Source organism: Lutra lutra, chromosome 8, assembly GCF_902655055.1.
Source record: "Lutra lutra chromosome 8, mLutLut1.2, whole genome shotgun sequence".
Lineage (NCBI taxonomy): Eukaryota > Metazoa > Chordata > Mammalia > Carnivora > Mustelidae > Lutra > Lutra lutra.
The window spans coordinates 80,288,534-80,315,664 of NC_062285.1; the positions used below are offsets into that span (position 1 = coordinate 80,288,534).

Consider the following 27,131-nt stretch of genomic DNA (forward strand, 5'->3'; position numbering starts at 1 on the left):
CCCACCAACCTCCACATATGATCGTTCTTCATATCTAATCAGCTTCTACATCATCTATCATCCTTTATCACCCAGGCCTATCTTCAGCAAGAATCTTATTAGGTTGGTTTAGTCAAAATCCTCCCCCTTAACTCTGATGTTTCCTCTTAGTAATTTTCTCTCTACTCTGCTACTTGATTATAAATTGCTACTTGTCCACATTGTATATGGAATAGAGTTCAATCTTTCTTCCACTGCAATGGTCCCTACATGGCCCCCTTGAATGAAGTCTGTCTTACCATCTTCAACAGTGTCATGAATTCTTTTTTTTTAAACTTTTTTATGAATTCTTTTTTAAACAACTTTGAAGCAGATTATAAATACCAGCTGATAAATTCATATAATAAAAAAAGGGGAAATATAAGTAACAAATAAAATGTACAAAGACCTGGAGGCCTTAGAAATAGCTATGTAGCAAAAAAGGTCAGTGAGAGATAGTAAATTAGGGTTACTGGACAGGGTAGTTCAAATAAATAGTAAAAACAGGAAATACTTATATAATGAATAAAGAAAAGGAGTAGAATATAAATGGCAGAACAATTCCCTTGGCAGGCAAAAGTGGAAAAGGCTTTAGGTAAAGGAAAGGATAAATACTAACTTACACGATACACTTAGCATCTCACTATACATGCTGTGGGACAAAATGCCCTATTTTATCTTCAAAACAGGGATATGATCATCTGCTTAAGGTAATTACTATGAATAAAAAAGAATAAAAAAAAAGTTACTGTGAAGTCTACACATTCCTGGTCTTGTTAAGGAATTACTTTTTTCTTTTCATTATTAAATCTCATTTTTATCAAAATCTCTATTTTTATCAAAGATGATCACATTTGCTAAAATACAAATGACTGCTTATTTGCTTTGGCTTTGTAAGCAGCATATGAAATTCTAACAGTTGATCAGCCATTTGCAGAAGCATGGTTATACATCTCCTTATTGTGCAATGAGTTCTTAGATTTTTTTTCTTTCAGACTAAAATCTACCTGAAAATGTAATACTTGGGTTTCAGTCTAGAAATGAGAGACCTTGGGGTTATATACAAGATTAAAAGCAAGAAAACAAGGCAGTAAAATTTAAAGTTGAAATCTTCCCTCCTTAATGCTCCTTACTTCTGTTTTCTGCTTCATTCTTCTTCACAAATCTTATCTTTATTAAGTTATTTATTTTACATATTAAGTTTGTTTCCTCCTCCTTAAAAGCAGGGATTTTTGTTGTTTTGTTCATTGCTAAACTCCCACTGAATAGGACACTGCCTCACATACAGTCAGGGTTCCATAAATTTTTGTCAAATGAACGAATGAGTAATCTAATGCTATTAAAAGAAAATAAAAACTACTTAAATACTAATATGAAATAATTCAAACATTTAGGGTATTTTACAAACTCAGGAGAAATAAGTGAACTGATGATTAGTCTATTCTGATGGAAAATTCTCATTTTTGAAAAACAACATTATATCCAGTACCATCACCTGGAAAGTTTGAACCCCATAATGTTCAACATCTCTTCAAGAGTTGTAAGCTCCACTGATGTAATTCATAGCACTTCTTTTCCAAATATGTAAACGGATACTGACTGAAAATTTTCCAGACCTCTGGGGTTTATGAATGAGAAATCATGAACACAGTACCTGGAGTAAGGAGACCTGAGTTCCACTGCTACCTTTGCCAGTAACCCAGGCTCAGACTCCTACCAACACATAATAATGCCACTGTCTTCAGGGTTAGGCTATTTGACCTCAACCACTGCTTCATGTAGTTCTTCACTGGGGAAGATGGTGCCTACAAATCTCTTGCTTCTCAGAGAATTGTTCTATCTTCTTGAGGACCAACCCTTTTAAGAGAGTCCAGTTTAAGGCAGAAAGTGAGGTATGTGAGGGCTCTTTCATTGTGGAAGATCTTGTTACATTGAATACACAGAACGGAAGTGGCATTGAGCCCTGAATTTTCAGAAAGCACTTAAGAGATCAATGAAGGCAATAAAAAAGAATTAGAATTATGTCTTTTGACCTAAATGGCCCAAACTAAATAAGTCATAATATGGTTCTTGAAAGATGGCTTAAATATACGATGTTTCTTTCAGATCACTTGTGAAACTATGTATTATAAAATTTTTGGTACTTACCTCTCTTTCCCAAAGTACACATTTATGTTCAATATTTTAGGTCATTCAAAATTTCTTGGGGGCTACCAAAACACAGCTTCCAACTCCAAAAGTAACAAAAGGCATCTGTCACCCTTTTTGAAGTAACTGAGCCAGACAGTATGTATATATTGTTTAACACTTAAGAGCTTGAGCCCCCGAATCAGCAGACTTAGGTTCAAATCTTAGTTTCAACACTTCCTAGCTATTTTAGTGATCTTGAAGCAAGTTGCTGAATCTCTCTGAACCTCATTTATAAAATGGGTAAAACAATATAGGTTTTATATATAGGGACAGGTTTGTAAAAGGAGTTAATGTACTCAGAGCAGTCAGCAGAGAAGCCAGTATAGAACCAGCTTAATATTAGCTATTATTATCAGCAGATCAACTCCATAACCACCCTCCTCTTGGCATGGAAAAGCCCCCATTGGCAGAAAAGGTATATTTGGAAGCAGAAAAAAGGAAAGAAGAATAATTACTTTGATCCACTGATGAAAATTTTCAAGTTTTTTTTTTTTTTTTTTTAAATAATATTTATGCATTTGACAGAGAGAGAGAGACAGCGAGAGAGGGAACAGAAGCAGAGGGGTTGGGAGAGGGAGAAGCAGGCCTCCCGCTGAGCAGGGAGCCAGGATGCAGGGCTCTGATCCCACAATGCTGAGACCATGACCTAAGCGGAAGGCAGACGCTTAATGACTGAGCCACCCAGGTGCCCCAATTTCTAAGTTTTCTGACTGACATCTGTTAAGGGGTATATATTTATGATGATAAATATTAGATTCTAAAAGGAAAAGCAGCAGCAATGTAAATGGTACTGTAACTGTTTTCCTTAATCCATACATACCACTTACTCCCTTTTGATGTGTTTGGTATCACTATAGCTTTCTCACATTTGGAACTAAACCAATCAATTATTCCAACACATTTAAGAAACATTTAAAGGATCACCTTCAGCTGGAAAATGGTAAGGGGTTCATTCCTTTCAGGTTATTAAAAATAGGGTATTAGCAGTACAAACACAAGAATACACAAATACTGCCACATATACATGTACCCCAAGAAATTCCAAATACCACACTACCTACCTCAGAACAGTGTTTATCAAATTAAACCAACTCTTACCATCACTTATTATATAGATAATTTACTATGTTTTCCTTTTTCCTGACTAAGAGGAAAACACCTGACAAACACCTTAGGAAATAAAGAGGCAAGTACCAAAAATTTGCAAGTTTAGCAATTCATCTAGAAAATAGGAAGTTCATACTTTTAAACCATCTTTCGAGAACCTTCCCATTACTTATTTAGTATAGGCCTTTTAGGTCAAGACATCATTCTACCTCCTTTTTATTCCCCTCACTGATTCTCTAGTTACTTTGTGAAAATTCAGGTACCTCAATGCCACTTTCATCTTGTGTACCCAGTCTTTTACCTCAGTCTTCTTTGCCATAGCCTGGCTTTTTCCCTTCCACCTCTGAGCCACTTTTGTAAGGTGACAGGTGTTGTAGAATATTAAAAGAATATTTTCAGGTGAGAAAGGGGCAAATGATTCCAACCTGTCCAAGGTTCCTGGTTAGAGGTTAAGAATGAACTAAATTCCATAATTATTGATTTCCGATTCTAAGCTCCTTCTTTGCAACTTAACTGTATTTCCCTTTAATACCTTCGTGTCCTTTCTTGTAAAATCCTCTTTTATTCCTCATTAATAAAACAATGTATTCACTCAAAATCAAGAATTCCCTTAAACCCAAAGAACTCTTTTCAATTCTAATCATATTCAGATATTTTCTGAATGGAATCATTTACCATAAAGAATGATAGAATTTGGGGCGCCTGGGTGGCTCAGTGGGTTAAAGCCTCTGCCTTCAGCTCAGGTCATGATCTCGGGGTCCCGGGATCGAGCCCCGCATCGGGCTCTTTGCTCGGCGGGGAGCCTGCTTCCTCCTCTCTCTCTCTGCCTGCCTCTCTGCCTACCTGTGATCTCTATCTGTCAAATAAATAAATAAAATCTTAAAAAAAAAAAAAAGAATGATAGAATTTATCTTTATTTTTGATTGTTTTGTAATTTTTGAACTTGATACTTAAAAAGTACAAAGGTGGTGTTATGGGTTGAAATGTGTCCCCCCTCACACACTCTTCCCTCCATGATATGTTGAAGTCTTAAACTCAATACCTATGAACGTTACCTTATTTGGTAACAGGGTCTTTGCACATGTAATCAAGTTAAGATGAGGTTACTAGGGTGGGCCCTAAGCCAGTAAGACTGGTGTCATTGTAAGAAAAAGGAAATTTGGTCTCAGATATAGAGGGATATGAAGACAGAGACAGAGACTGGAATTAGCACTACTAGAAGTCAAGGAATCCCTGAGGCCAGCACGAGTTAAAGAAGCAAGTAAGGCTCCTCCTTTAGAGGTATTGGAGGGAGAATGGCCTGGCCAACATCTCATTTTTGGAATTCTAACTTCCAGAATTGTGAAAGAATAAATTTTTTTTAAAAGATTTTATTTATTTATTTGACAGAGATCACAAGTAGGCAGAGAGGCAGGCAGAGAGAGAGGAGGAAGCAGGCTCCCTGCTGAGCAGAGGGCCCAATGCGGGGCTTGATCCCAGGACCCTGGGATCACGACCTGAGCCGAAAGCAGAGGCTTTAACCCACTGAGCCACCCAGGCACCCCAAATTTCTGTTGTAAAAGCCACCAAATTTGTAGTACTTTGTATAGCAGTCCTAGGAAACTAATACAGGCAGAGAAAATATAATTTTTAAAATTCCATTAGACAATATTAGCATTATATTTAAATAGTAATTTAAAGTCAAACTATCCCCAAGTGTACATTACATTAAAAAGGAAAAAAACCTTGTCTTTGGATTTTTTACATGATGGAATTAAAAGTCAAATACTCATATTCCGAATGAATTGATTTGGCCTTTGAAGAAAGTGATCAAACTGATAAGATATTTAATGATTAAAATGCCCCATTAGAGCTGCACAGCACTGAACCCTTCACTTACCCCTTCAACCCACTGCTCAAGTGAAGAAAGTGCTTGCTTACTTGTTATTAGTTGGTCCTGTTGCCAAGACATCAGACTGTAACTTTGGAAAGAACCCTTGCTCATATTTGCCTTGACCAATTTTCATATCAAGCAGATGTGGGTGGATTGCAGTGTGATCCATTTTCATTAGTCGCTGCTCAATTGATTGGGCTATAAATTAAGTTTAGAATAAATTAGAGGCATTTCATTGGCTAAACCTTAAAACAATGCTTCCTCCAGTCATGCACCAAGGAATTAATTATTTCTGACATTCTAAAATAGATTTTTATAAAAGCTCTTGAGAAATCAGTGTAATGTTAAGTATAAAAAGACTAATTTTAAGTGACTACTAGATGACTAATTTTCATGGTACGTGCTGTCTCTGTCAAAAGCAGGGCAGCAGGGTTAAAAATCTATAGACTGAAACAAGTTTCCATTAAGTGGGATATTCAGTATTTTAATACTTCAATATTTCAATGGTAAATATTTAAGAAAAATATTTTCTTAATGAAAATACGGTTCTAAGTACATTTAAGAAAATGATGGCAAACAAAACGTTGGCCTTGAACTGAAAGACAGGGAAGGAAAAGCAAGCACAGTAGCCTTATATTACTTTACTTCTTTGTACAAAGACCCATTAAATATCCATAGTTCTCCATTTGTAAACACAAGAAATGGTGTAAAGTTTATTACTTCACTTTTAGTAACAGTCACATTCTCATTAGTAGGAGTCATTTAGGAGTGTTTATTAGATCAAGAGGGGTAATGCAGAGAACTATAAAATAAGCAGGCATTTAGAAAATGTCCAGAGGAAAAGAAACTGACTTTTGAAGAATAAATTAGGCTGAAGTTAAAAGATAGGAATTACTAAGATTTCTATTTTAAACCATTTAAAGTTAGGAGGATATCTCAAAGACCCAAGAAAGAGCAAACTATTTCTGTAGTAGAAAAATCTGATCTTAAATGTTTTTATGAATTGAGTTTTCAAGAGAAAATATATTTATGAAGCAAGACTAGGCCTTTAATCCTTTGCCTACAGATGACTAAAAGGGGAAAACAAGCAGTAATTGTCGTGGTGTCATAAACAGCACACTCTGGGAACTGCTAATCTTGGGATTCAAAAGAAGTAAAGAGGTATTTTTATAAGTATTTCATGGAACCAGTTTATTTTGCTGACTTCAATATCAGCAGATTGAGTGCTGCTGGTTATTCCCTATACATAGTCTTAAAAACTTTCTTTTTGAGTGGAGAGGAGTCCGTCCATGACCTATTCCACACCTGTCAAATGAACATGCTTAATACCATCTTCTGTGAGATTCATGCTTCACCTAAGCCAGTTCCTTCTGCTTGATGACAGCATTAAGGGATGTTTTTGCAGATGCCACTATCACCCTCTATGGCTTAAACTTCACAATATTAGATACCTACTTCAAACTTCCCTACTTTTTCCTTTATAATTCACATGAATTTATTCAAAAACTTCTTCAATTTCATTTTATTTTTAATGTGTAACTTGCAACTTCTCTTAAAACATCGTCCATGTGGTCTATGTTGGGTGAAAGAATGCCATGTTTTAATGTGAAATGGTATTTAATTTTCAATGATGCCCTCTGGCTCTCCACAACCCTATCTATAGTCTCCGTGCTTCCTAATATTTATAAAACACTTAATTAACAAATGGTTCAGGCAAAATAAAGCTTAGATTCATGGCACGGAATGGTCTGAAAGTCCCTGCCAATTTTATGTTCCATGAAATACTACAAAATTCCATCTCTGCCAATGAATGCTTCTGTTTTTATGAAAGGGGGAAAAAAGTAGCTTCAGTTTTTTCTGCTGGATTTAAAATGACAGAGAAATCCATCTGATATTGAATTATTCTTCTTTAGTCAGGAAGCTTTTTAAAAACAAAAAGCATGATTCACAATAAGTTACTCTGGGGTTTATACTGAAGATTGCCATAGGGAGCATAATGCAATGTTACTTTTCAGTAATTATACCACCAGTGAATACTGAACATTCAGAAATTATTAAATGCCTGCTTTGAGAGGTCATGGGCCTGTTAGATTTTCAAGGGTTTGTGCCAATACTCATTTTATGTGATTGGTAAGAAAAAAAGAAAAACTCTGTATTACTATCAACTTGTCTTTCTACACAGAAATCATGATGTTCTGGTGCCACAGTATCAACAGCAGATAGCCTCTGCCTAAAGAGTTCACCTGCAAATCAAAATTCTTTTTAGTTAGAGGCAAAACAAAAATAAAAGCAAAATAACAAAGGACAAAAACCAATAAAAATCTATACAAAACAACAAAATGTCAATCTCTATAGTTTTTGTTGTGGGGGGGGGGGGTGGGAAGAGGATAATGTTACCTAGTGAAAGAAATAACCACCATTTATGGGGGATAGATACAGTTACAGCCAGCTGCCTTTTACTTAAAAAAAAAAAAAAAAAAAAAAAAAAAAGTCTTTGATAAATTAGGTTCCTGGGAGACTAAGCTTTAGCTTAATCTCATTTTCATATGTTAAATCTATAATGGTATATTTTCAAGAGTATTATATAATTTCTGTGATGACAGTGGGAATGTCAAACTTTTTGAGAGGCTGACAGAAAATCTATTTTAACTGAAAAGATTTTCAGGAAGCACACAAATAAAGAAATCAGTGCTTAGCTCCATTAAAAAAATTGTCAGGAAGGGAGGAATGAAATTTTCTTAACAAAGCATTATCTTATTCACATGGCTATTAAAGCACTGAAAGTCATACTATTCTCTGAATAGGCATAGACAATTACATTCATTCCACTCCCTCACTTTCCAGAAACACAGAGGTAACTGCCACTTCCTGAAGGGGCTCCAAGATCTACCCTTGTATGTGGGAATACAACAGTATGATGTTTCAGTGAGTTATCAAAGAGACCTTTTAAGACTATATAAAGACATCATTTACATATTTCTTTCCTTGAATATGTTATAACTACAGCATCACCACTCCTGTGACCGTTCTATTTAAATAAAGTGAGAAAGGCAAGCATGGAAACAGAGCAAGAAACTCTTTCCTGCCTTTTCCTCCAGAGGAAAACTTGCTCAAATAGCTTCTGTATTAGAAAGGTGAAAAAAATGAAAATAAACAAAAAAAAGGGGTGGCACTCAGGTGATGGGTATCAGTTTTTCTGGCAAAGAAAGTGTTAGGAACAAGGTATAAACATATAAAATTGGGTGGATTGGTACACTTCACATTTTTTTAAAAAGATTTTATTTATTTACTTACTTGTGAGAGCACAAGCAGGGGGAGCGGCAGGCAGAGGGAGAAGCAGGCTCCCCGCTGAGCAAGGAGCCCAATGTGGGACTCGATCCCAGGACCCTGGCATTATGATCTGAGCTAAAGGCAGACACTTAACCAACTGAGCCACCCAGGCATCCTACTTCAAATGTTTCTTTATTAAATATGTTTAATTTAATGTTTAATGTGGTATTAAGGCTCTAGGTGCTAGAATTGGTCAAATCTAAGTTCAAATCATGCTCCATCAATCACTAGCTATGCAATCATAAGCATGTTACCTAACCTCTCAGCTTTCTCAACTGTAAAATGAGGACACAAATAAGACAGGAAGTAAATGTGCCTATTCTCCCCCATTGTTAAGATAAAATGCAAAATGCATGTAAAACATGTGATACGATGTTTGGCACATAGTAAGTACTTGGTAAATACTGGCTATTAATATGATTACTTATTTAATGAACTATAAATACTGCCAGACAAGACTGGTCAAGACTCATGATCCTCTAAGGGAAAAACTATGTCAGAGTTGGAAAAACTCTAATTTGAATACAGGAATCCAGAGATTTAATTTCAGTAAGTGAAACTATTAAAAATTAATGGCACCACTAAAGAGCAAATATACTGTCAAGTAAATTAGGCAACGTCTCAAATTTATTACTTTAAATTAATACTTTTCTTTCCTTTAATGAAGAGAAAAGAAGTGAGAAGTAAAAAGGCAACATAAGCAGCAAGAAAAATTTTTATTTTTTCAATTAAGGCAATAAAAGAGAGTAAGACAAAATTCACAGCAACCTTATGGTTATATTCCATTTAATTTGTTACTGTTTCTCCCCCCTTCTTTCTTTTTCTTTTTTGGAGGGTAAAGAGCAGAGGAAAAGAGAAAGAATCTTGAGAGAAACAATCTCCACGCCCAGCATGGAGCCAGACACGAGGTTCAATCTCAAGAACCTAAGATCATGACCTAGCTGAAATCAAGAGTTGGATGCCTATCTAAGCCATCTAGGCACCCCTGTTTTTTCTCTTCTAAGAGCAGAGGAATGTCACATAGGAATGGAATGGATATTAACTCACAGAAACAGAAGGAAACAAAACTACAGAAAGCACCTGATACAGTATAAAGGATTAGCCATGAAGTCTAAAACTGAAAATTAATTTTTGGTTTATAAGGCTAACAATGTGTAAAAAGAAACAATCATGGATTTTAATTTTAAAAGGCATGACAAATGTACCTGCTTCTTTTAAAGTGCTGCATTTCTGATAAATAGATGTCCTCAAGGTGGGTGCCCTTACATTATACAGTCTCATCTTCTCAATCCGAGAGTCAAAGACCCGAAGCAATGAATCCTTCTCTTCCCACTGAGACATAATTTTATTATCAATAAAGGTGGCAAACATCTGTGTTTCAATGAAGCGTGAAAGAAATGGCAGGTAAGGCTCAGGCTGGTCAGAGAGAAAGGAAGCCTGTAATGAGATAATTAGAAATTATTAGTGCAAAGTGGCTATCTTAGTACTTTATGATAAATCTGAAAATTTGCTGGTGATGTCATTTTTTAAAAAATTGTGTAACATGCAAAACTGATGCTAGATATTTAAAAATCTCAAAAAAATCCCTTCTTCTAAATTCATGGAATTTAGGTTGCTTAGGCCTTTAGCTTGATCCTTTCAAAACTGATTTACATTCTGGTACTCATGATCATTAGGTAGAAAAGATGGTATCACTAATGAAAGATGGTGGATCAGTTACTGCAATATCATCAATCATCCTCTTCACTTACCAGGAATTTTGACCCCTTTCCCAGTGAGCTGTGATTTTTTTTCTGCTCTCTATTCCTAGCCTATGCAATATACCTTTGAGTCATAAGGCACTGATGTGATCAATGGATACAACTGAGATAAATAAGCAATAACCTTACAAAAATCATGGAATCTGTGCTCATGAATAAAATCTTTGTCAATTAGATGTTTTCCTAGGTCCCCAACACTGTTTGAGACTGATGGATAAGGGCTAATTCAAGATCAAACTCCTTCCAGACCTGTGCTGTTTAAAGAGTCTGGACCTTAACAATGAAAAAAAGGTATTGCCTGAAAAACCATCCAGAGCAAGCTGAGCCTTTGGAAAACATGTACAACCAGCTGCACGTTTCTGTTACCAGCTGTCGGGTGCATGGAATGGTTCAGTAAATAGCGATCAGTTCCTAGTTCAAAGTGTTTGTTTTTCTGTGGTTCTTCAGGTCCACGTGTTATAGGAATTCTAGTCACAGTCTGATATTAGCTGAAATTTGGAAGTAAATTACTATTTCAGCTGGTGGGTTGATTCTGCTCTTCACTCTTTTGAGTAGGTGCAGTGTGGCAGAAACTAGAAGGCGAAAGATGGAAGGGTAAGTTCTGACATAAGATTAGTCTCCTTAATACTCATTGGGCTAGCATATGTATTTTTCATTCTAAAACGTAGGAAGCCTTTAAAAAAGTTCCTTATAGAAACCCACTTATTTAATCTAAGTGTCTCCACAGTTCAGATGTATTTACATAAATCCAAATAGCCAGCTAAAGGTTCACAGTAGTCTCTAAAAATCAGTTCGCCTCTTCAAAAGGTATTTTATAGATAAATATCAATTTTACTTTTTCTAGAGCAACCACCTTCCACCCCCCCTTAAACGGGCCAAATATCTGACTTTTGATATTCAGATCCTCATGGACTACAACACTTCAGTCAGCAAAGACTTGGCTTGGAGGCTCACTAGGTATGTGATAGTCCTGTACATTTTCCTAGTGAAAAATGAAATGATTACAAGCCTTCTGGAATCCACATGAAATTTCCATTTCTCTAGTAGTTATATAAAAAGAATTCCATTTATAGTCTGAAGCTACATAAAGATTAAGAAGGAAGAGAGTACCAGCGCTCAATTTAGATAAGAATTTGAATTGCCTCAAGGATAAATCATGAGTATACACAGATTAGTTCTGAGTAAGGTAGGAAAAAAATGGTTAAGCTTAATAAGAAAGGAAAACCTAAAAGCGGGAATACATTTGGAGAAGTGAAGGCTTCTTGATTAAAGAAGTTTTCTCAAATATAAAATGCATCAGAACTTCCTTTGAATATAGAAACTTCAACTGAAAAAATGTCTGATGCAATCAAAAAATAATCTTTGATACTACCCACCTTTACAAAAAAAGTTTATGAATATTTACTTGTCAGAGACTCCATAATTGTAGATTAGCCTCTTAGAATACATTAGCCCCTCTGAGAGGTCTTTCATGACACAAAGTTACCATCCAGCAAAAACCTGTAAGGCATTTTAATAACAGTATGATGATGCCCTGTCACTCACAGAGGAAAGGACTGCAATACACCCTGACCTGAAGAGTTAATGCACTCCTCTAAGTCTTTTGTCTGGAAAACAAAAACAAAAACAAGCCAAAAAACTGGTGGATATGATCAGAGAATGCACCAGAAGACTCTATAGTAAACCTTAGAAAGAAGCTTCAACTTCAGCAGGACAATGGGAAGCCAGTGTCATTTTCTGTCTCCCTTTCCCACAAACTTTGGAACAGAATCTTAAAGTCATAAAACCTAATTCATTCACTTTTTCTCTCTTTTGATCCTAAGATGAGGTAAAACTGTCTTCTGAAACTAAAGTGTTATCTTTACATGGAGAAGTTGAGATGTCATCATAGGATAAATACAAAATATAAGAATAAGTTCTTAATGGGAAGAGAGAGGAAAAATCTGTGGTTAAAAAAATGAACAAAACCAGTAAGACAGCCCACTAAGAGCCATAAGAAGGGAAAGGAAGTGGTTTTTTTTTTTTTACTTTGTCAAAGTTCTGCATTTGTTCTCGGTTGGTCAGCCAGGATTCCATGTCCTGGGCAGTCTGAATCACAAACGCTTCATAATCTGCAAACATCTGTGTAAAGCGGTTAGCAAAGACCTCACGGAGCTGCACGTTGAGCTGGTAGTCCCTTAGTTCTGCCTCTTCACACTGCAGTTTTAAATCCTTTTCTTTTTCACTCAGTGTGGCAGAGAGGTCCATTTTTTCCACAGTCACACCGGTCCGCTTGGCCAGAGCTTGGAGGCGGGCTATGGTTTCATTGCCCTTCAGTAACTCATACATGCTGATGTTGTTAGTGGAGACGTTACCATTCTTCTTGTCATTAACCAAGTCCTTCAGAACCAGATTCTTCAGTTTTGTGGCACTCTCACTGCAATGGAGGCTACCCTCAGGAGGGATCCCAAATTGAAGAAGCACTTCAGAGAGTTCCTGGATAAAATCCATCTTATTGGGGAATTGTGGAAATTCTTCAGGCAGTTCAATAAAATGGTTGTCAATATCCACAAAACACAAATTAGCCTGAAAGAAAAAGTAATACAAAGGTTTTAAAATAACATTTTTATATCCTAAAATATTCTTGCCAACTATTAGAAACAAAATCATAGATTGCACGTTACCTTTTTTTAAATTGAGATATAACTGATATATAACATTTTGCTTCAGGTATGTGATTCAATATATATTATGAAATGATCACCACAGTAAGTCTAGTTAACATCCACCACCACACATAATTACAATTTTTTTTTAATGACAAGAACTTTTAAGACCTTACAATGCCTTTTATGTTAGCTTTCTGAAGGTTAAGAATTTTTATTCTTTAAAAATAAATTTCTTTTTCTACCATTTTTTCCCTATGTGAGTATTCCATACCATAATTAATAAAAATGGATAATTTTCTCTGGTTCTTAGCAATGTGTTATCATCTGGACATGATTCTGTAATATAGGACATCTCTCTGGCATTCCTAAATGAGTAAAGGTGCACAGAGTTGTAATAACTTAGAAATAGAAGGCACTGGGTAAAATGAGCACTGGCTGAATCCAGTCGGAACTTTCTATGCCATTCTACTGCTCTGACACCATTTTTAATTTAGAATTAACAATAATTGCTAAATTTTAGCAGTTGTAGTCCCTTCAAATGGGATGAAACTGGCAAAGAACAATCCAATTCACAGAATATCCACAAATTTCCACCCTATCCAAAATTAGCTTCAACCTCTTAGCAAAACCATTTCAGAAGTTATTAGACAAACAGCAGGAGGCAGAGAGTGAGAGAGATAAGTGCTTAGACAATTACAAATGATTACTCCTTGAATAATTAAGAGTTGATTCTGGAGATATTTTTGAGTTGAAAAAAAGACAAAATAGAAATCAGAGGAAAATTTTTTTGAGTTTGCTTACACTATAGATTGTGAATTTATATAGAATAAAAAGACTTTTAAATATTTTCTAAGTAGTTAATGGACAATTCAAGGAGCCAAGTACATGTATGAAATTCTCATTATTCCTCAGGTATGTGATTATAGTAGACTCCAAAACAACACTTTACTTTTCCTGTTCATACTCTCTTAATCAGAACAAGGCTGTCAGTGTAAAGGAAGACTGTGCTCATGGACTGTGAGAGGATGGGAAGCCAAAGGTATAGCCCATCACATAAAATTGATCCTGAATACATTAGTGGCTGGACACAGGGCAAAGGGTGGAAGTTAACCAATAGAATAGGAAGTTTCACTTCGAGTTTCCCCTTCTCTCCTACAACCCTGCCACCCAGGTCAGCCAGGAGACAATTCACACTGCCCTTTGATCCTGTGTGGCAACATAAGGTGAAAAGAGGAGAGCAAACTGTTGGGTTTTTATTTTTCTCTTTTGATCCCTGCTCTTTATGTCAGATGCTAATGCACAGAAAGTACAAATTTCTGTATTTAGCTCAATCAAAACTCCATATTTCCCCCCATCTAAAAACAGAGAATCAACAATGCTTCTTTTCAAGTCTGAAGTGATTTCTGAATCCAACTCTTTAATTCTGCAGATGAAGAAACTGAGGCCCAAGAAGTTAGGTGATTTCCTGACACCTGTTCCAGGTAAGCACCCTCAAACAGCCTGGTGGCTTAAAAGATTTTTTTCTCCCATTTTCTTCATCTCCAAGAGCAGTAGTTTCCTCTAAATAAAATAAAAGATGAAGTCAAATCTTTCTGAAGACAGTACTGCTGCCTATAGCTTTCTTTAAATCCATATCTTTATATACGTATCTCTAGTCTCTAGAAAGCAGGATGTGTTGAAAGGCTTAGGGGAGAAAGTAGGTCACTACAATTCAAATGGATGATTCAGTATCTTTAAAAATGGAAGAAAAAAATTCACCAACTTGCTAATCTAAATGTTAGCCAACCAACCTCCCACCACTTACATTTTGTACTGTCACCTTCATTAATGCCTTCCTGCTATCCTTTTCTATCCTTCTTCTATGAAAAAACACTACATCTGGGAAATTTTAAAGCATGTTATGCTCATACAATTACTGCTGAGCTGAAAGAGTAGAGCAAGGTGGATGTTCCAGCACCACACTACTGACCTGGCTTCAATGTTCCCATGAGTCTCTGATACCTCCCCATGACTGCGTAGATGGGCCTGTTGGGGCCTTTATTATCACAAAATGAAAACAGGGTTAACTTGTGTTATGAAGACTTAATGAAGAAAACCCAAAAAGCCTTTTTTCCTAAAACAAAGAAGTCCATACAATCGGGCATTCGGATAAGTCACTTTTTAAATTTTAATACCATTAAACCAAAAAATTATTATCAGAAGAGCTCAAGAAATTTTATATACACAATAAAAAATATACTTGACTGTCAGTTTCACATTGTTTTAGGACTATTTCTGTATCTTAACTGATCGATGCTGCTCACACATTCATGATAAGTTATCACTTCTAGTTAAAAATGGAAAACATGGGCGCATGGGTGGCTCAGATGGTTAAGTGGCTGCCTTTGGCTCAGGGTCCTGAGATCGAGCCCCACATCAGGCTTCTTGCTCAGTGGGGAAGCCGTCTTCTCCCTCTGCCTCTGCTCCCCCCTTTTGTATTCTCCCTCTGTCAAATTAAAAAAAAAAATCTTTAAAAAAAAAGAAAAGAAAAGAAAAACATTTCCTTAATGGAAAAGCGACAAAGACTTGAAGTTCAATCATTTCTTCTGCATTGAGGCTTTCCTATGTCCCTACCCTAAAGGCATTCTGATTTCCTCTGCATATATATTTAGTTCATTCCTCTTATTTTCTCTTTTAATCTGTTATTAATATTTATAAATGACTTATTTTGGAAAGCAGAAATTTTATCTTATTTAATGTCTCCTACACTGGTAGTATGAGACAACTGTATGGTGAATGAATAAGTAAGGCTCAAGGAGATGGTCATTTTGTGGTACCCCAAAAATGTACACAGGAGGAGGAGGTATCCAGGCATGTGAGGCCAGGGCAGCTCTTTCCATGCTTAGTAAGGGATACAGTTTTTCAATGGCTGAAGTTAAACTGGCAAAGGGTAAGGCGGAAGAGAATATGCAAAATATTCCCACAGACATAAAAGACTCTTATTCTCACAAAACAAACTGAGGGTTGTTGGGGGGTTGGGATGGTAGGGCCAGGGTGGCTGGGTTATGGACATTGGGGAGGGTATGTGATAGAGTGAGTGCTGTGAAATGTGTAAACCTGATGATTCACAGACCTGTACCCCTAGGGCAAATAATACATTATATATTAATAAAAAATAATTTAAAAAATAAAGAATGCTTCTCCAATAAAATAAAATAAAATAAAATAAAATAAAATAAAATAGTCCTCTAAAATCTCAGGGTAAGATACAACAAAAAGAAAAGTGGAAAAGCATTCTAATTTAGTTTTTTGAGTTTTTTTAAAGGTTTTATTTATTTATTTGACAGACACAGATCACAAGTAAGCAGAGAGGCAGGCAGAGAGAGAGAGAGAGAGAGAGAGGAGGAAGCAGACTCCCCGCTAAGCAGACAGCCTGATGCAGGCCTTGACCCCACGACCCTGGGATCATGACCTGAGCTGAAGGCAGAGTCTTTAACCCACTGAGCCACTCAGGCGCCCCTAGTTTTTTTTATTTTTTTGCCCATGATTTACTATAAAGATAAGAATTGGAGAAAGTGAGGTACAGTTCTCCTCAATTCATCCACAGTACTATATCTTTTACCATCACTCTCCCCACCCCAACCCCCCAAAAAACAATATAAAAAATGACTACCTGTGCCTATCATTTTAGAACTATGGGGAAAGTAAGTGGTTGGTTAATTATAAGTCTATGTACTTAGTTATCTAGCAACTAAAATCATGCCTTCTTAAAATAATCATTTTGTAAACTTATCATTTTCATAACTTTTCTAAGAAACCCTGTCACTATTTTTTTTTTTTTGGCCTGTCACTATTTTTACTTATTATTTTATTTTACAGTTTTCAGGGAAAGGAGAGAGGAGGTGAATATTATGAGTGAGTATATTTAAATCACTTTTTTTTTTTTTAAAGATTTTATTTATTCATTTGTCAGAGAGAGAGAGAGAGAGCGAGCACAGGCAGACAGAGTGGCAGGCAGAGGCAGAGGGAGAAGCAGGCTCCCCACAGAACAAGGAGCCCGATGTGGGACTCGATCCCAGGACGCTGGGATCATGACCTGAGCCGAAGGCAGCGGCTTAACCAACTGAGCCACCCAGGTGTCCCTTAAATCACTTTTTTAAATGGCTATTTTTATACTTCCTTCTTCTCCAAAATTATGTGAAGTAGATTACTTCATCTCATTGTAAAATGTTACAAGCACAAAGTGGTATGTGTACATTCTAAAGATAAGCAAACTTAAAAATTCTGAATGCTCTTGCAGCAATGTCTGTGATTTTCTAATTTTTTACTCATTAAACCAACACTTCAATAAATGTACATGCTCATCTATTCAGAGAGTCAGCTGTTAGCATTTCCTTCTAAAATAATGATGTACTAACATATATACAGAAGCACTGCTTTTTCACAGCTGACCCAGGTTATTTCCTGTTATTCTACTTTCCGAATAGATGGGCATGTACATTTATTAAAGAGTGTGATTTAATGAGTAAAAAATTAGAAAATCACAGACATTGCTATAAGAGCATTCAGAATTTTTAAGTTTATCTTTAGAAAGTCAGAGAATACATGCAGATATGGAGAGAAAAAGATTTCCCAACTACAAAAATATCAAGCGGGCATTTAAAAACTCTCAACAATTAGAACTCATATGAGGGGCGCCTGGGTGGCTCAGTGGGTTAAAGCCTCTGCCTTTGGCTCAGGTCATGATCCCAGTGTCCTGGGATCGAGCCCCGCATCAAGCCCCGCATCGGGCTCTCTGCTCGGCGGGGACCTGCTTCCTCCTCTCTCTCTGCCTATCTCTCTGCCTACTTGTGATCTCTGTCTGTCAAATAAATAAATAAAAAATCTTAAAAAAAAAAAAAAAGAACTCCTATGAAAATGGAAAGAATATTTGCACACCTAAACATATTATCTTATAAAAATGTCATTTGGTTAATATATAAATAGACCAGATACTCAACTCAATCTAAAATACATCACTATTTAAGTCCTTAAACTTAAATTGCATTTAAAATAGATATAGCTAAAAAAAAAATCTATCTATATATATATAGATATAGCTATTTTATTTCTTTTTCCTTGAAAATTTAAAGGATTACTTCTTTTTTTTTTTTTAAGATTTTATTTATTTATTTAACAGATAGAGATCACAGGCAGACAAAGAGGTAGGCAGAGAGAGAGGAGGAAGCAGGCTCCCCGAAGAGCAGAGAGCCCAATGTGGGGCTCGATCCCAGGACCCTGAGATCATGACCTGAGCCGAAGGCAGAGGCTTTAACCCACTGAGCCACCCAAGGCGCCCCTAAAGGATTACTTCTTTGAACCAACAAGATACTTAGATTAAAGAGAAAACAAGAGAGTTCAGGTAACAGAGAAAAAGAGATATAATGGGGAGGCAAAAGCAGAGAACATGCATAAGCTCAAAAAGAACAAGACAGACTACATATGTATTTTATATGATCTGAATCAAGCTATTTTCCCCTGAACAAAAATGTTAATTTTGGTAGGGAAACATTCACTGGAATAAAGTAAGCAATGAATGATTACAGGAATCATTGTCAGGTATAATGGCTGTGGCTTAGTGTGTTATTTTAAAATGAGAACTTCTACGGGAAATAAGAACAAATAAAAGCAAAGCACAGCATGAAAGATTTTATTAAGAAAGGTGCTAATTAAAGAGCTAATAATATAAAGTAGTTAACTATTTAATGTTTTGTAATAGGGTCATGCCACTCTCATCGTATTTATTATTTTTTAAAACATTTTATTTATTTATTTGACAGAGAGCACAAACGGGGGGAGTAGCAGGCAGAGGGAGAGAGAGAAGCAGGCATCCCGCTGAACAAGAAGCCTGACACCCTGGGATCGTGACCTGAGCGGAAGGCAGATGCTTAACCAACTAAGCCACCCAGGTGCCCCAATACTACATTTCAAAGGTTTTACATTCCAATTCTGAGTACCATTAAGGACAGTCAAAAACAAGATTCAAAATGTTTCCAAGAATTCCTATATTCTTCTTAAACAACATCTGAAAATACAACCCACAGAAAGCATAGTAACCTTAAGGAGGTCTTAAAGCTAGAGGTTAGAATTTTTATCTCAATCACCTAGTCAAGCTGACATTTAGAAAAAGTTGGTAACTAGCTTGAGGTCTGAAAACAAAAAATGCAGAAGTATTTGATATCTTCATTATCCACAGCTTACTGAGAGATGTTACTTTTCTTTGATGGAAGTCAAGAATCAAATTCATCTCAATTAATACAATGACTTTAAAGAATTTAATCATGTGAAAACCTGGGCTATATTGTTTAAAAGGGAATTTATAACATGAATGGGGAAAAGAAATTAAATGTTATTAGAATAATGAAGCAACTAGATCATGTTACTTTTGTTCCATCTTCACAAATTTATAGCTGTGAACATTTGCTACTGTCCTGTTTGAACCATGCTGAATTAATAACTAGTCATGGTAACCCTCAGACGTCAGGATTTGTGCTCTATGGCTCAGGCTCTACCCTAGCTCTACTTCCAAGATTCAGGACGGTCAGAGACACAGTTTAGACAAAGACAATGCTGTCTAACAATAAAGTGGCCTTGACCTGAATCAACAAATAGCAAATGCTTTTTCACTCATTGTAAGTTTTACCTCTTGAGGAAGTTCTAGTTTAGAACGGTCAGTTCCTTCTTTTGACTGAAGGCCCATCAGATAAGGGACAGGAGCATCAAGAAAATGTAGCAGAGAAGCAGGGAGGATGGGCACATAAACATGCTGCCACTGAAATGGGAACAAAAGTGTGGTGATGCCTTCCGCCACAGTCATCAAGCGTTGATAATCTGTACAGAACAAGGAAAAAAGGAGGGGAAGATTCCAAATAAAAACATAATCACTGCATTAAGCTTGAAAATACTAATTTTCAGAAAAAAATCTTATTATAATAAATAAAATGTTTCTTTGTGATCATGCAGAAAATAGGTCAATTCTTTCCCAACACAATTAGAGTTCAACAGTTTCACTTGAATGGTACTAAGGGGGTATGAGTAGGTGGGAAACATTATCTTATTCTTGCTTCTGAAATCACCAGTATGTAAGTTTATATTCCCTTACAATGTGGAGGAAAGAAGAACTAATAAAACCGCTCTTGGTATGTCTCCCATTGAAAATGTACCAGGATACTGCTACTGATCACTTTTTGTATACATGCATATCAATATAATCCCCAATTCAGAGGCTCTTTTTTTCTTGTATATATGATCAAGGTTATGGTCTATGGTTATCCTGATTGTATTTATCTTAGCCTTCATTTTGTGGGTATAAGAAATCAAGATACATACATTCATAATCATCCTTCCTATATTTAACCCCAACTACATAACTATCAAATCTAGAAACAAAGTGAAAGTTACCTGAAAATTAAAGGTTGATTTTTGCTTGTGTTTTCTTCACATGAATTAATCAAAACTACAAACTGCTCATAATATTAAAGTGCCCTCCCGATTTTATTGAGATATAATTGACATATAACACTGTATTAGTTTTAGGTGTATGACACAATAATATATGTATATACTGTGAAATGATTACCACAGTAAGTTTGGTTAACATCCATTACCTCACACAGTTACAAACAAGAGGTGACCCTCTTAAACTACTCTGCCATGGGGGTGCTTTATACGTCCATTGTCTATAATCCTTATTTAAGCCTTTAGAGACAGATGTGTTTAGAATTCATTATTTTTTTTATAAAGGTAGTATTGTGAGGTGCCCGGTGGCTCTCTCAGTTAAGCATGCATCTGCTTCAACTCAGGTCATGATCCTGAAGTTCCAGGATCAAGCCCTGAGCCTCAAGTAGGGCTCGCTCCTCACAGACAGTCTGCTTCTCCCTCTCCTGCTCCTTCCCCCGCTCATGCTCTTTCTCACCCTCTCCCTCAAATAAATAAACAAGTAAATAAATAAATAAGATCTTTAAAAAAAAGGTAATACTGTGCATATACATTAATATTAATACATATACATACACATTAATATTTCTGCAGCAAACTTAGAGTGTCCCAATAGGACAGATAAAAAATTTAAATAGGGTCACTCTGGTTCACGTCTGCTTTTTCAATAAATGAGTTACAAAAAGAATCTTTGATTTTCTGCAATTTTTTGGATTTAAAAATTGAAAAGAAAGGATATTATGGACTTGTAATTTTGCTCTCACAGAATTCACTATGCACAAAAACAGTAAAATCTGGGGCAGTAAGATTTTGGGGAAGTCTTTTAAAAAAGGTTTTAAAAAAAATGATCAGATGCTATTTGGTTCGTATCAACCCAAAGAACACCTGACCAAACATAAACAGGATGTTTTCTGCTTAAAAATCTTTCTCGTGTTGTTTTATACTTTGTAGACAACTACCTTTAGTAGTTTAAAGTAGGATTTTGGTAATGAATCATCAGCTATCCATACCAAGTATACTTTAGAAGTCTCCTCATGTGATTCACTATGAAGACTTAAATTTTATGGGGTACCTGGCTGGCTCAGCGGGTAGAGCATGTGACTCTCGATCCTGGAGTTCTAGATTTGAGTCCCATGTTGGGTGTAGAGATTACTTAAAAAATTCTTAAAAGTGAAACCTGTCTATAGGAATACTTTCAAAACACAAATACCAGGTGACCTGACATAGGAACATGAAGAGCTGAGCAAATTACCTCAGGTGGGGAGGGGACATGGACTCACACGCGTGTGCGCACACACACACACACCAAAGGACTCACATGAACACACACACACACACACACACACACACACACCAGTTGAGGTCCAGAGGAGCTGGGCTGAGACTGCTGGTACTCAGTGGAGATGGGGTAGTCAAAGAAGATCAGATAATCAGCTACCTACCACTTTGCTAGTCAACAGGCAGATGTCTGAGCCATAGGAGATGGGGGTCTTCATCACACGGGTATGGGTGCACAGCTGACCTGAAACCCCTGAATCTGTTGAATGTCCCTACTGACTGTAGCTCTGAACTATGACAGGACTCTATAATGGCACTTGCCCTGTGGGCTTTTTTCTCCACCGTGGGCTCAGTAAGGACAGAGTGGTACCCATTTTATCCTGTTCTGCCCATAAAGCACAGGGGCCAGTTTATTGCAGTGCTGATCAGCTGATCAAAACTTACTGACCATCCCCCTGCCCCTAAATTTCTTTTTTTAGAGCAAGCGTGAGTGCGCAAGCACATGCACAGGGGAAGGGGTAGAGGGAGACAGAGAATCTCAAGCAGACTCCACACTGAGCATGCAGACTGACGTGGGGGGTTCGATCTCACAACCCTGAGATCATGACCTAAGCTGCAATCAAGAGTTGGATGCTTAACCGACTGAGAGCACCTACTGCCAAGAGCACCTACTGCCCAAATTTAATGTGCTATCAAATGTTTTAATTTTCTCCTCTTCTTGTAAAAGTCCTAACAAAACACAAAAAAATAAGGGGTAAGAAGGCATGCAGATAAACTATGAAAAGGCCAAATTCACGGAACCGTCTTTAAGATTCTCTTTTGTTGGTCACCCATTTCAACCAAGGATTGGAGTCTTTTTTATTTTTGTAACTTTGGCACCTTATCCCAGTATAAGGTGCCATATAACATATGTTCAAAAAATGTATTTTTTTTAAGATTTTATTTATTTGGAGGGGCAAACTGGGGAGAGTGTCAAAGGGAGAGGGGAAGCAGGCTCCTTGCTGAGTGCAGAACTGGAGCCCGACATGGGGCTGGATCCCACGACCCTGAGATCATGACCTGAGCTGAAGGCAGACACTTAACCAAATGAGCCACTTAGGCAACCCTGTAAAAATACTTTATAAACAAATAAATGAATTAGTGGGATCAGACTACATAATTTTGCTGGATAGCCACAACTTAAATAGACAATAGATTAGATGTTACCCACAAGAGACTAAAGAACTAATTTTTCAGTAGGAGAAAATGGTAATTACTCAGACAAGAAACTGTGTACTCAAAAATGGTATTTCTTGGATGTTCATATAATTCAGTTAATTATCTGCATGCCCACTTATAAAGAAAATTCAAGGGGCATCTGGGTGGCTCAGTGGGTTAAAGCCTCTGCTGTCGGCTCAGGTCATGATCTCAGGGTCCTGGGATCGAGCCCCACATCAGGCTCTATGCTCTGCAGGAAGCCTGCTTCCTCCTCTCTCTCTCTCTGCCTGCCTCTCTGCCTACTTGTGATCTTTGTCTGTCAAATAAATAAATAAAAAAAAAAAAAAAAAAAAAGAATTCAAATATCCATTTACTAAGCCATGGATACTGTTCATTACACAGAGAACTTTTACCAAGTGACTCATTCTAACTGTTTAAGTAGACCATGTAGGGATCAGAACTACTGATCCCTAGAAACAATTATCAGATTTTTTTTTAAAAGATTTTATTTATTTATTTGACAGACGCCCTACTTGTAATCTCTGTCTGTCAAATAAATAAATAAAATCTTAAAAAAAAAAATAAAGCACATTGTTGCTCTACCAGGAAGATGTATTCCCAATGTCACTCCTGAAGTCTGAGGAAAGCAGAGCTCATTGAAAAATTAAGAGAAAGGGGGAAAAAAAGGAAGAAGGAAAAGAAAAAGAAAAATTAAGGGTAAGAAAAATTAACTTCAGTCACCTCATTGACATATTTTACAATTTGACTGTATTCAAAATGTACAGTATGTTCTATGTAGATGGGCTAATAGAAAAATAACTTGATTGTTCTGGTATTTATTTGCTAACTTTAAAAACTGCTATTAGTCAGGGTGCCTGTCTGGCTTAGTCAGAAGGGTATAACAAATCTTCATCTTGGGATAGTGAGTTTGAGACTCACGTTGGGTATAGAGATTATGTAATAAAAATAAATAAATAAGGGGCGCCTGGGTGGCTCAGTGGGTTAAAGCCTCTGCCTTCGGCTCAGGTCATGGTCTCAGGGTCTTGGGATCGAGCCCCGCATCAGACTCTCTGCTCCGCAGGGAGCCTGCTTCCTCCCCTCTCTGCCTGCCTCTCTGCCTACTTGTGATCTCTGTCTGTCAAATAAATAAATAAAATCTTTAAAAAAAAAATAAGTTAAAAATAAATAAATAAATAAAAGTTCCTTTAGTTTTATTGTGGGTTCTACAGAGTTTTATTGTTGCAAAAAGTTATAAAAATAAACTATTATCAGGGGTTTTTTTTGGTATTGTTAAAGATCAGTTTTCTAAGACAATCACTTCCTTTAAAAAAGTCAGTGTTTCTAATTTAACTAGTTTCTTTAGGGGAAAAAAAAAGAATAACACTAAAATCAAAGTTTTAAAAAAGAACTACAGTTTTTACATAACATTAAATGGGAGAAAAAAACTGCTTAAATGTCTTTAAGTAATTTTTTAAAAAATTTATTTATTGTCAGAGAGAGCACAGGCAGACAGAGTGGCAGGCGGAGGCAGAGAGAGAAGCAGGCTCCCTGCTGGACAAGGAGCCCGATGTGGGACTCGATCCCAGGACCCGGGGACCATGACCTGAGCCGAAGGCAGCGGCCCAACCGACTGAGCCACCCAGGCATCCCTGTCTTTAAGTAATTTAATGTAGGAGGATATTCTTCCTCCAATCCCTTACACATTTCTAGCTTATGAATAACTTACTTAAGAATAATGTTTGTTTCTTTGTTTGAAGATTTTTACCTATTTATTTGAGAGAGAGAGAGAGAGAGAGTTCACCTCGAATGCACAAGGGGCGGTGGAGTGGTGAGAGGGAGAAGAAGGCTCCCCACTGAGCAGGGAGCCTGAGGGGGGCTGAGATCATGACCTGAGCCAATGGCAGCAGTTTAACCAACAGAATAATTTTTTTAAAAAAGATTTTATTCATTTATTTGACAGACAGAGATCACAAGTAGGCAGAGAGGGAAGCAGGCTCCCCACGGAGCAGAGAGCCTGATGCGGGGCTCGATACCAGGACCCTGAGATCATGACCTGAGCTGAAAGCATAGGCTTTAATCCACTGAGCCACACAGATGCCCCCGGAATAATTTTTTAAAAAATTATTTATTTATTTGAGTGAGAGAGAATGAATCAGGGGCAGAGGCAGAGAAGCTGACTCCTCGCTGAGCAGAGTAGGAAGACCCATGTGGGATTTAATCCCAGGACACTGAGATCATGACCTGAGCTGAAGGCAGATGTTTAACTGACTGCAAGCCACTCAGGTGCCCCAAGAATAATGTTTTTAACAGGTGCCTGGGTGGCTCCATTGGTTAAGGTCCGATTCTTGGTTTGATCTCATGGGTCATGGACTCCTCGCTCAGCAGAGAGAAAGATTTTTCTTGAAAAGATTTTCTTGAAAGATTTTCTCCCTTTGCCCGCAGTCCCAAACCCTTTCCCTGCTCACACATGTACAAGCACACATACTCTCTCTCCCTAAGTAAACACATTAAAAAAAAATAACATTTTTAAGGAAAAGGAGGAATGAGAAGATCCATTTGGTTAAGAAATAGAAATCATTTATTCTAACAATGCTCTTCAGTCAAAAGCCCCAGGAACACACCTGTGTTTGAACAAGGTGGGTTTACTACTCCTTATGGACAGGGAGCACACACACCTTGGGGATCTGTGGAGTGTCTTCATAAGAGGGTTTAGAGATAACCTATTACAGCATCTGGGCTGGGTTTGGATAATTTTAGGGAGGGTATAAGGAAGTAGAGACTTGCTTTGGATTAGATACTGTCACAAATCAAGGCAATTCTATGATAGGGTATCTCAATAAATCTGATCTACAAGGAAGGCAGATTAATATGGGGTTAGAACTGTATTTGGTAAGGAAGTGAAGCAGCAGTTTGTATTCAGTGAGAGAAGAAGATGTCTGGTATTCCGTGAGGTGCACAGTGATGTTGCTTGAACTGGATGTTCCTGTTGGACTATTTATACTCTACAGAACAACATGGCTCAGTTGTGAGCATCAGATCAATATGCAGTAACAGTGAGCCCTAGCTTGAGAACTAGATCAGTTCCTGGGTATCAGGGGCTACTTTAATATTTCTTTCTCAATTGTAAGTCAGACAGAGGTAAAAGGCTCAAGACTATATGCAGTCTGATCCTGGGCCAGTTACATATTTATCACCCCTCAGCTCCAAATTCACTCAGCACTGGTCTATGATAATGGACTAAACTAAGCATTTTCTTTTTACAGTGAGCACAATGCTAAGCTCTGCCAGGAGAAGGCAATGCAGAGACACTGCCGGAAGAAGGAGTTTCTCTTCTCAGTTCCAGTGCACAACAGCAGTGTTTTATTTGTTCATACTCCTGCTGTATGATTGATCAGTGGTGTGGTTGTATGAAGACATCTGGTAGGTACACTTCCCCAGCCATATGCCCAGTGAGAGCAGCCTCAGTGACTGGGCCAGTGGTCACCGTCTCATGGCCCCCCCTAACATGGATATTGTACACTCAGATCTCACACTGACAGTGGTGTTCTGACAGATCCTGTGTGCCCACTCACCAGCCACAGCTCAGTTGTACCTCAGAGATTTGTTTCCCTTTGCCTAGCGACTAAGGATCAGTTCTGGACCAGGCACTTGCTTGGGTATTCTACGTCTACTTTTGCCAGTTCTGTGTTCTCTTCAAGACTCGTTGAAATGCCACATCCTTTTTTATAATGCAATTTTTTAGCAGAAACAAGACAATTCTTTTTAGCCGAATCAAAAAATAAAAGAGCTTTCTTCTTTAAGTATGTTTTGAAAAATTTAAGGAAAATTATTTTTGTTTGATATGCAAAGTGAAGAATGTGTGAAAGACATTATTTTCATATTTAAGACATGCCTCAGCATGGCATATGAGGCTCCTCCTGACTTGGTCCTTTCCTGCCTCATTTCTTACCACCACCCTATACACAGTCAAATCATTTGCCTGTAATTAATTCACTGAATCTAACATGTTTTCACAGGTTTCTATGCCTTTGTATATACTTTTTCTCTGTCTAGAAAGTCCCTTCCCATTTCAGGACTTGGCTGAGTTCCACTTTTTCCTCACTGTACCATCATCTGCCAGAGAGCAATGACTGTATTTTTAATAGTAATAATATTAATATTTTATATTTTTATATCTTAAATCTTTAAAATAGTTAATATTTTATTTAATATAAATATTTAATATCTAATATATACAAATACATCTATATAATATATAATGTATTTAAAATACTT

At 37.0% G+C, this 27,131-nt stretch overlaps 1 protein-coding gene across 6 annotated transcripts in view; it reads right to left on the minus strand.

Moving 5' to 3' along the window:
* The window catches only part of DENND5B (DENN domain containing 5B), a 203,166-nt gene that overhangs the window by 60,633 nt on the left and 115,402 nt on the right, over window positions 1-27,131 (minus strand). For 3 of the 6 annotated variants that reach the window (XM_047740602.1, XM_047740601.1, XM_047740604.1), the window contains 5 exons: window positions 19,588-19,775; window positions 12,307-12,843; window positions 9,724-9,955; window positions 7,348-7,431; window positions 5,236-5,386 (listed from right to left, as the gene is read on the minus strand). In XM_047740602.1, coding sequence (XP_047596558.1) covers window positions 5,236-5,386; window positions 7,348-7,431; window positions 9,724-9,955; window positions 12,307-12,843; window positions 19,588-19,775 — 1,192 coding nt within the window. The remainder of the gene's footprint in view (window positions 1-5,235; window positions 5,387-7,347; window positions 7,432-9,723; window positions 9,956-12,306; window positions 12,844-19,587; window positions 19,776-27,131) is intronic. The other 3 variants (XM_047740603.1, XM_047740605.1, XM_047740606.1) reach the window with 1 other exon arrangement.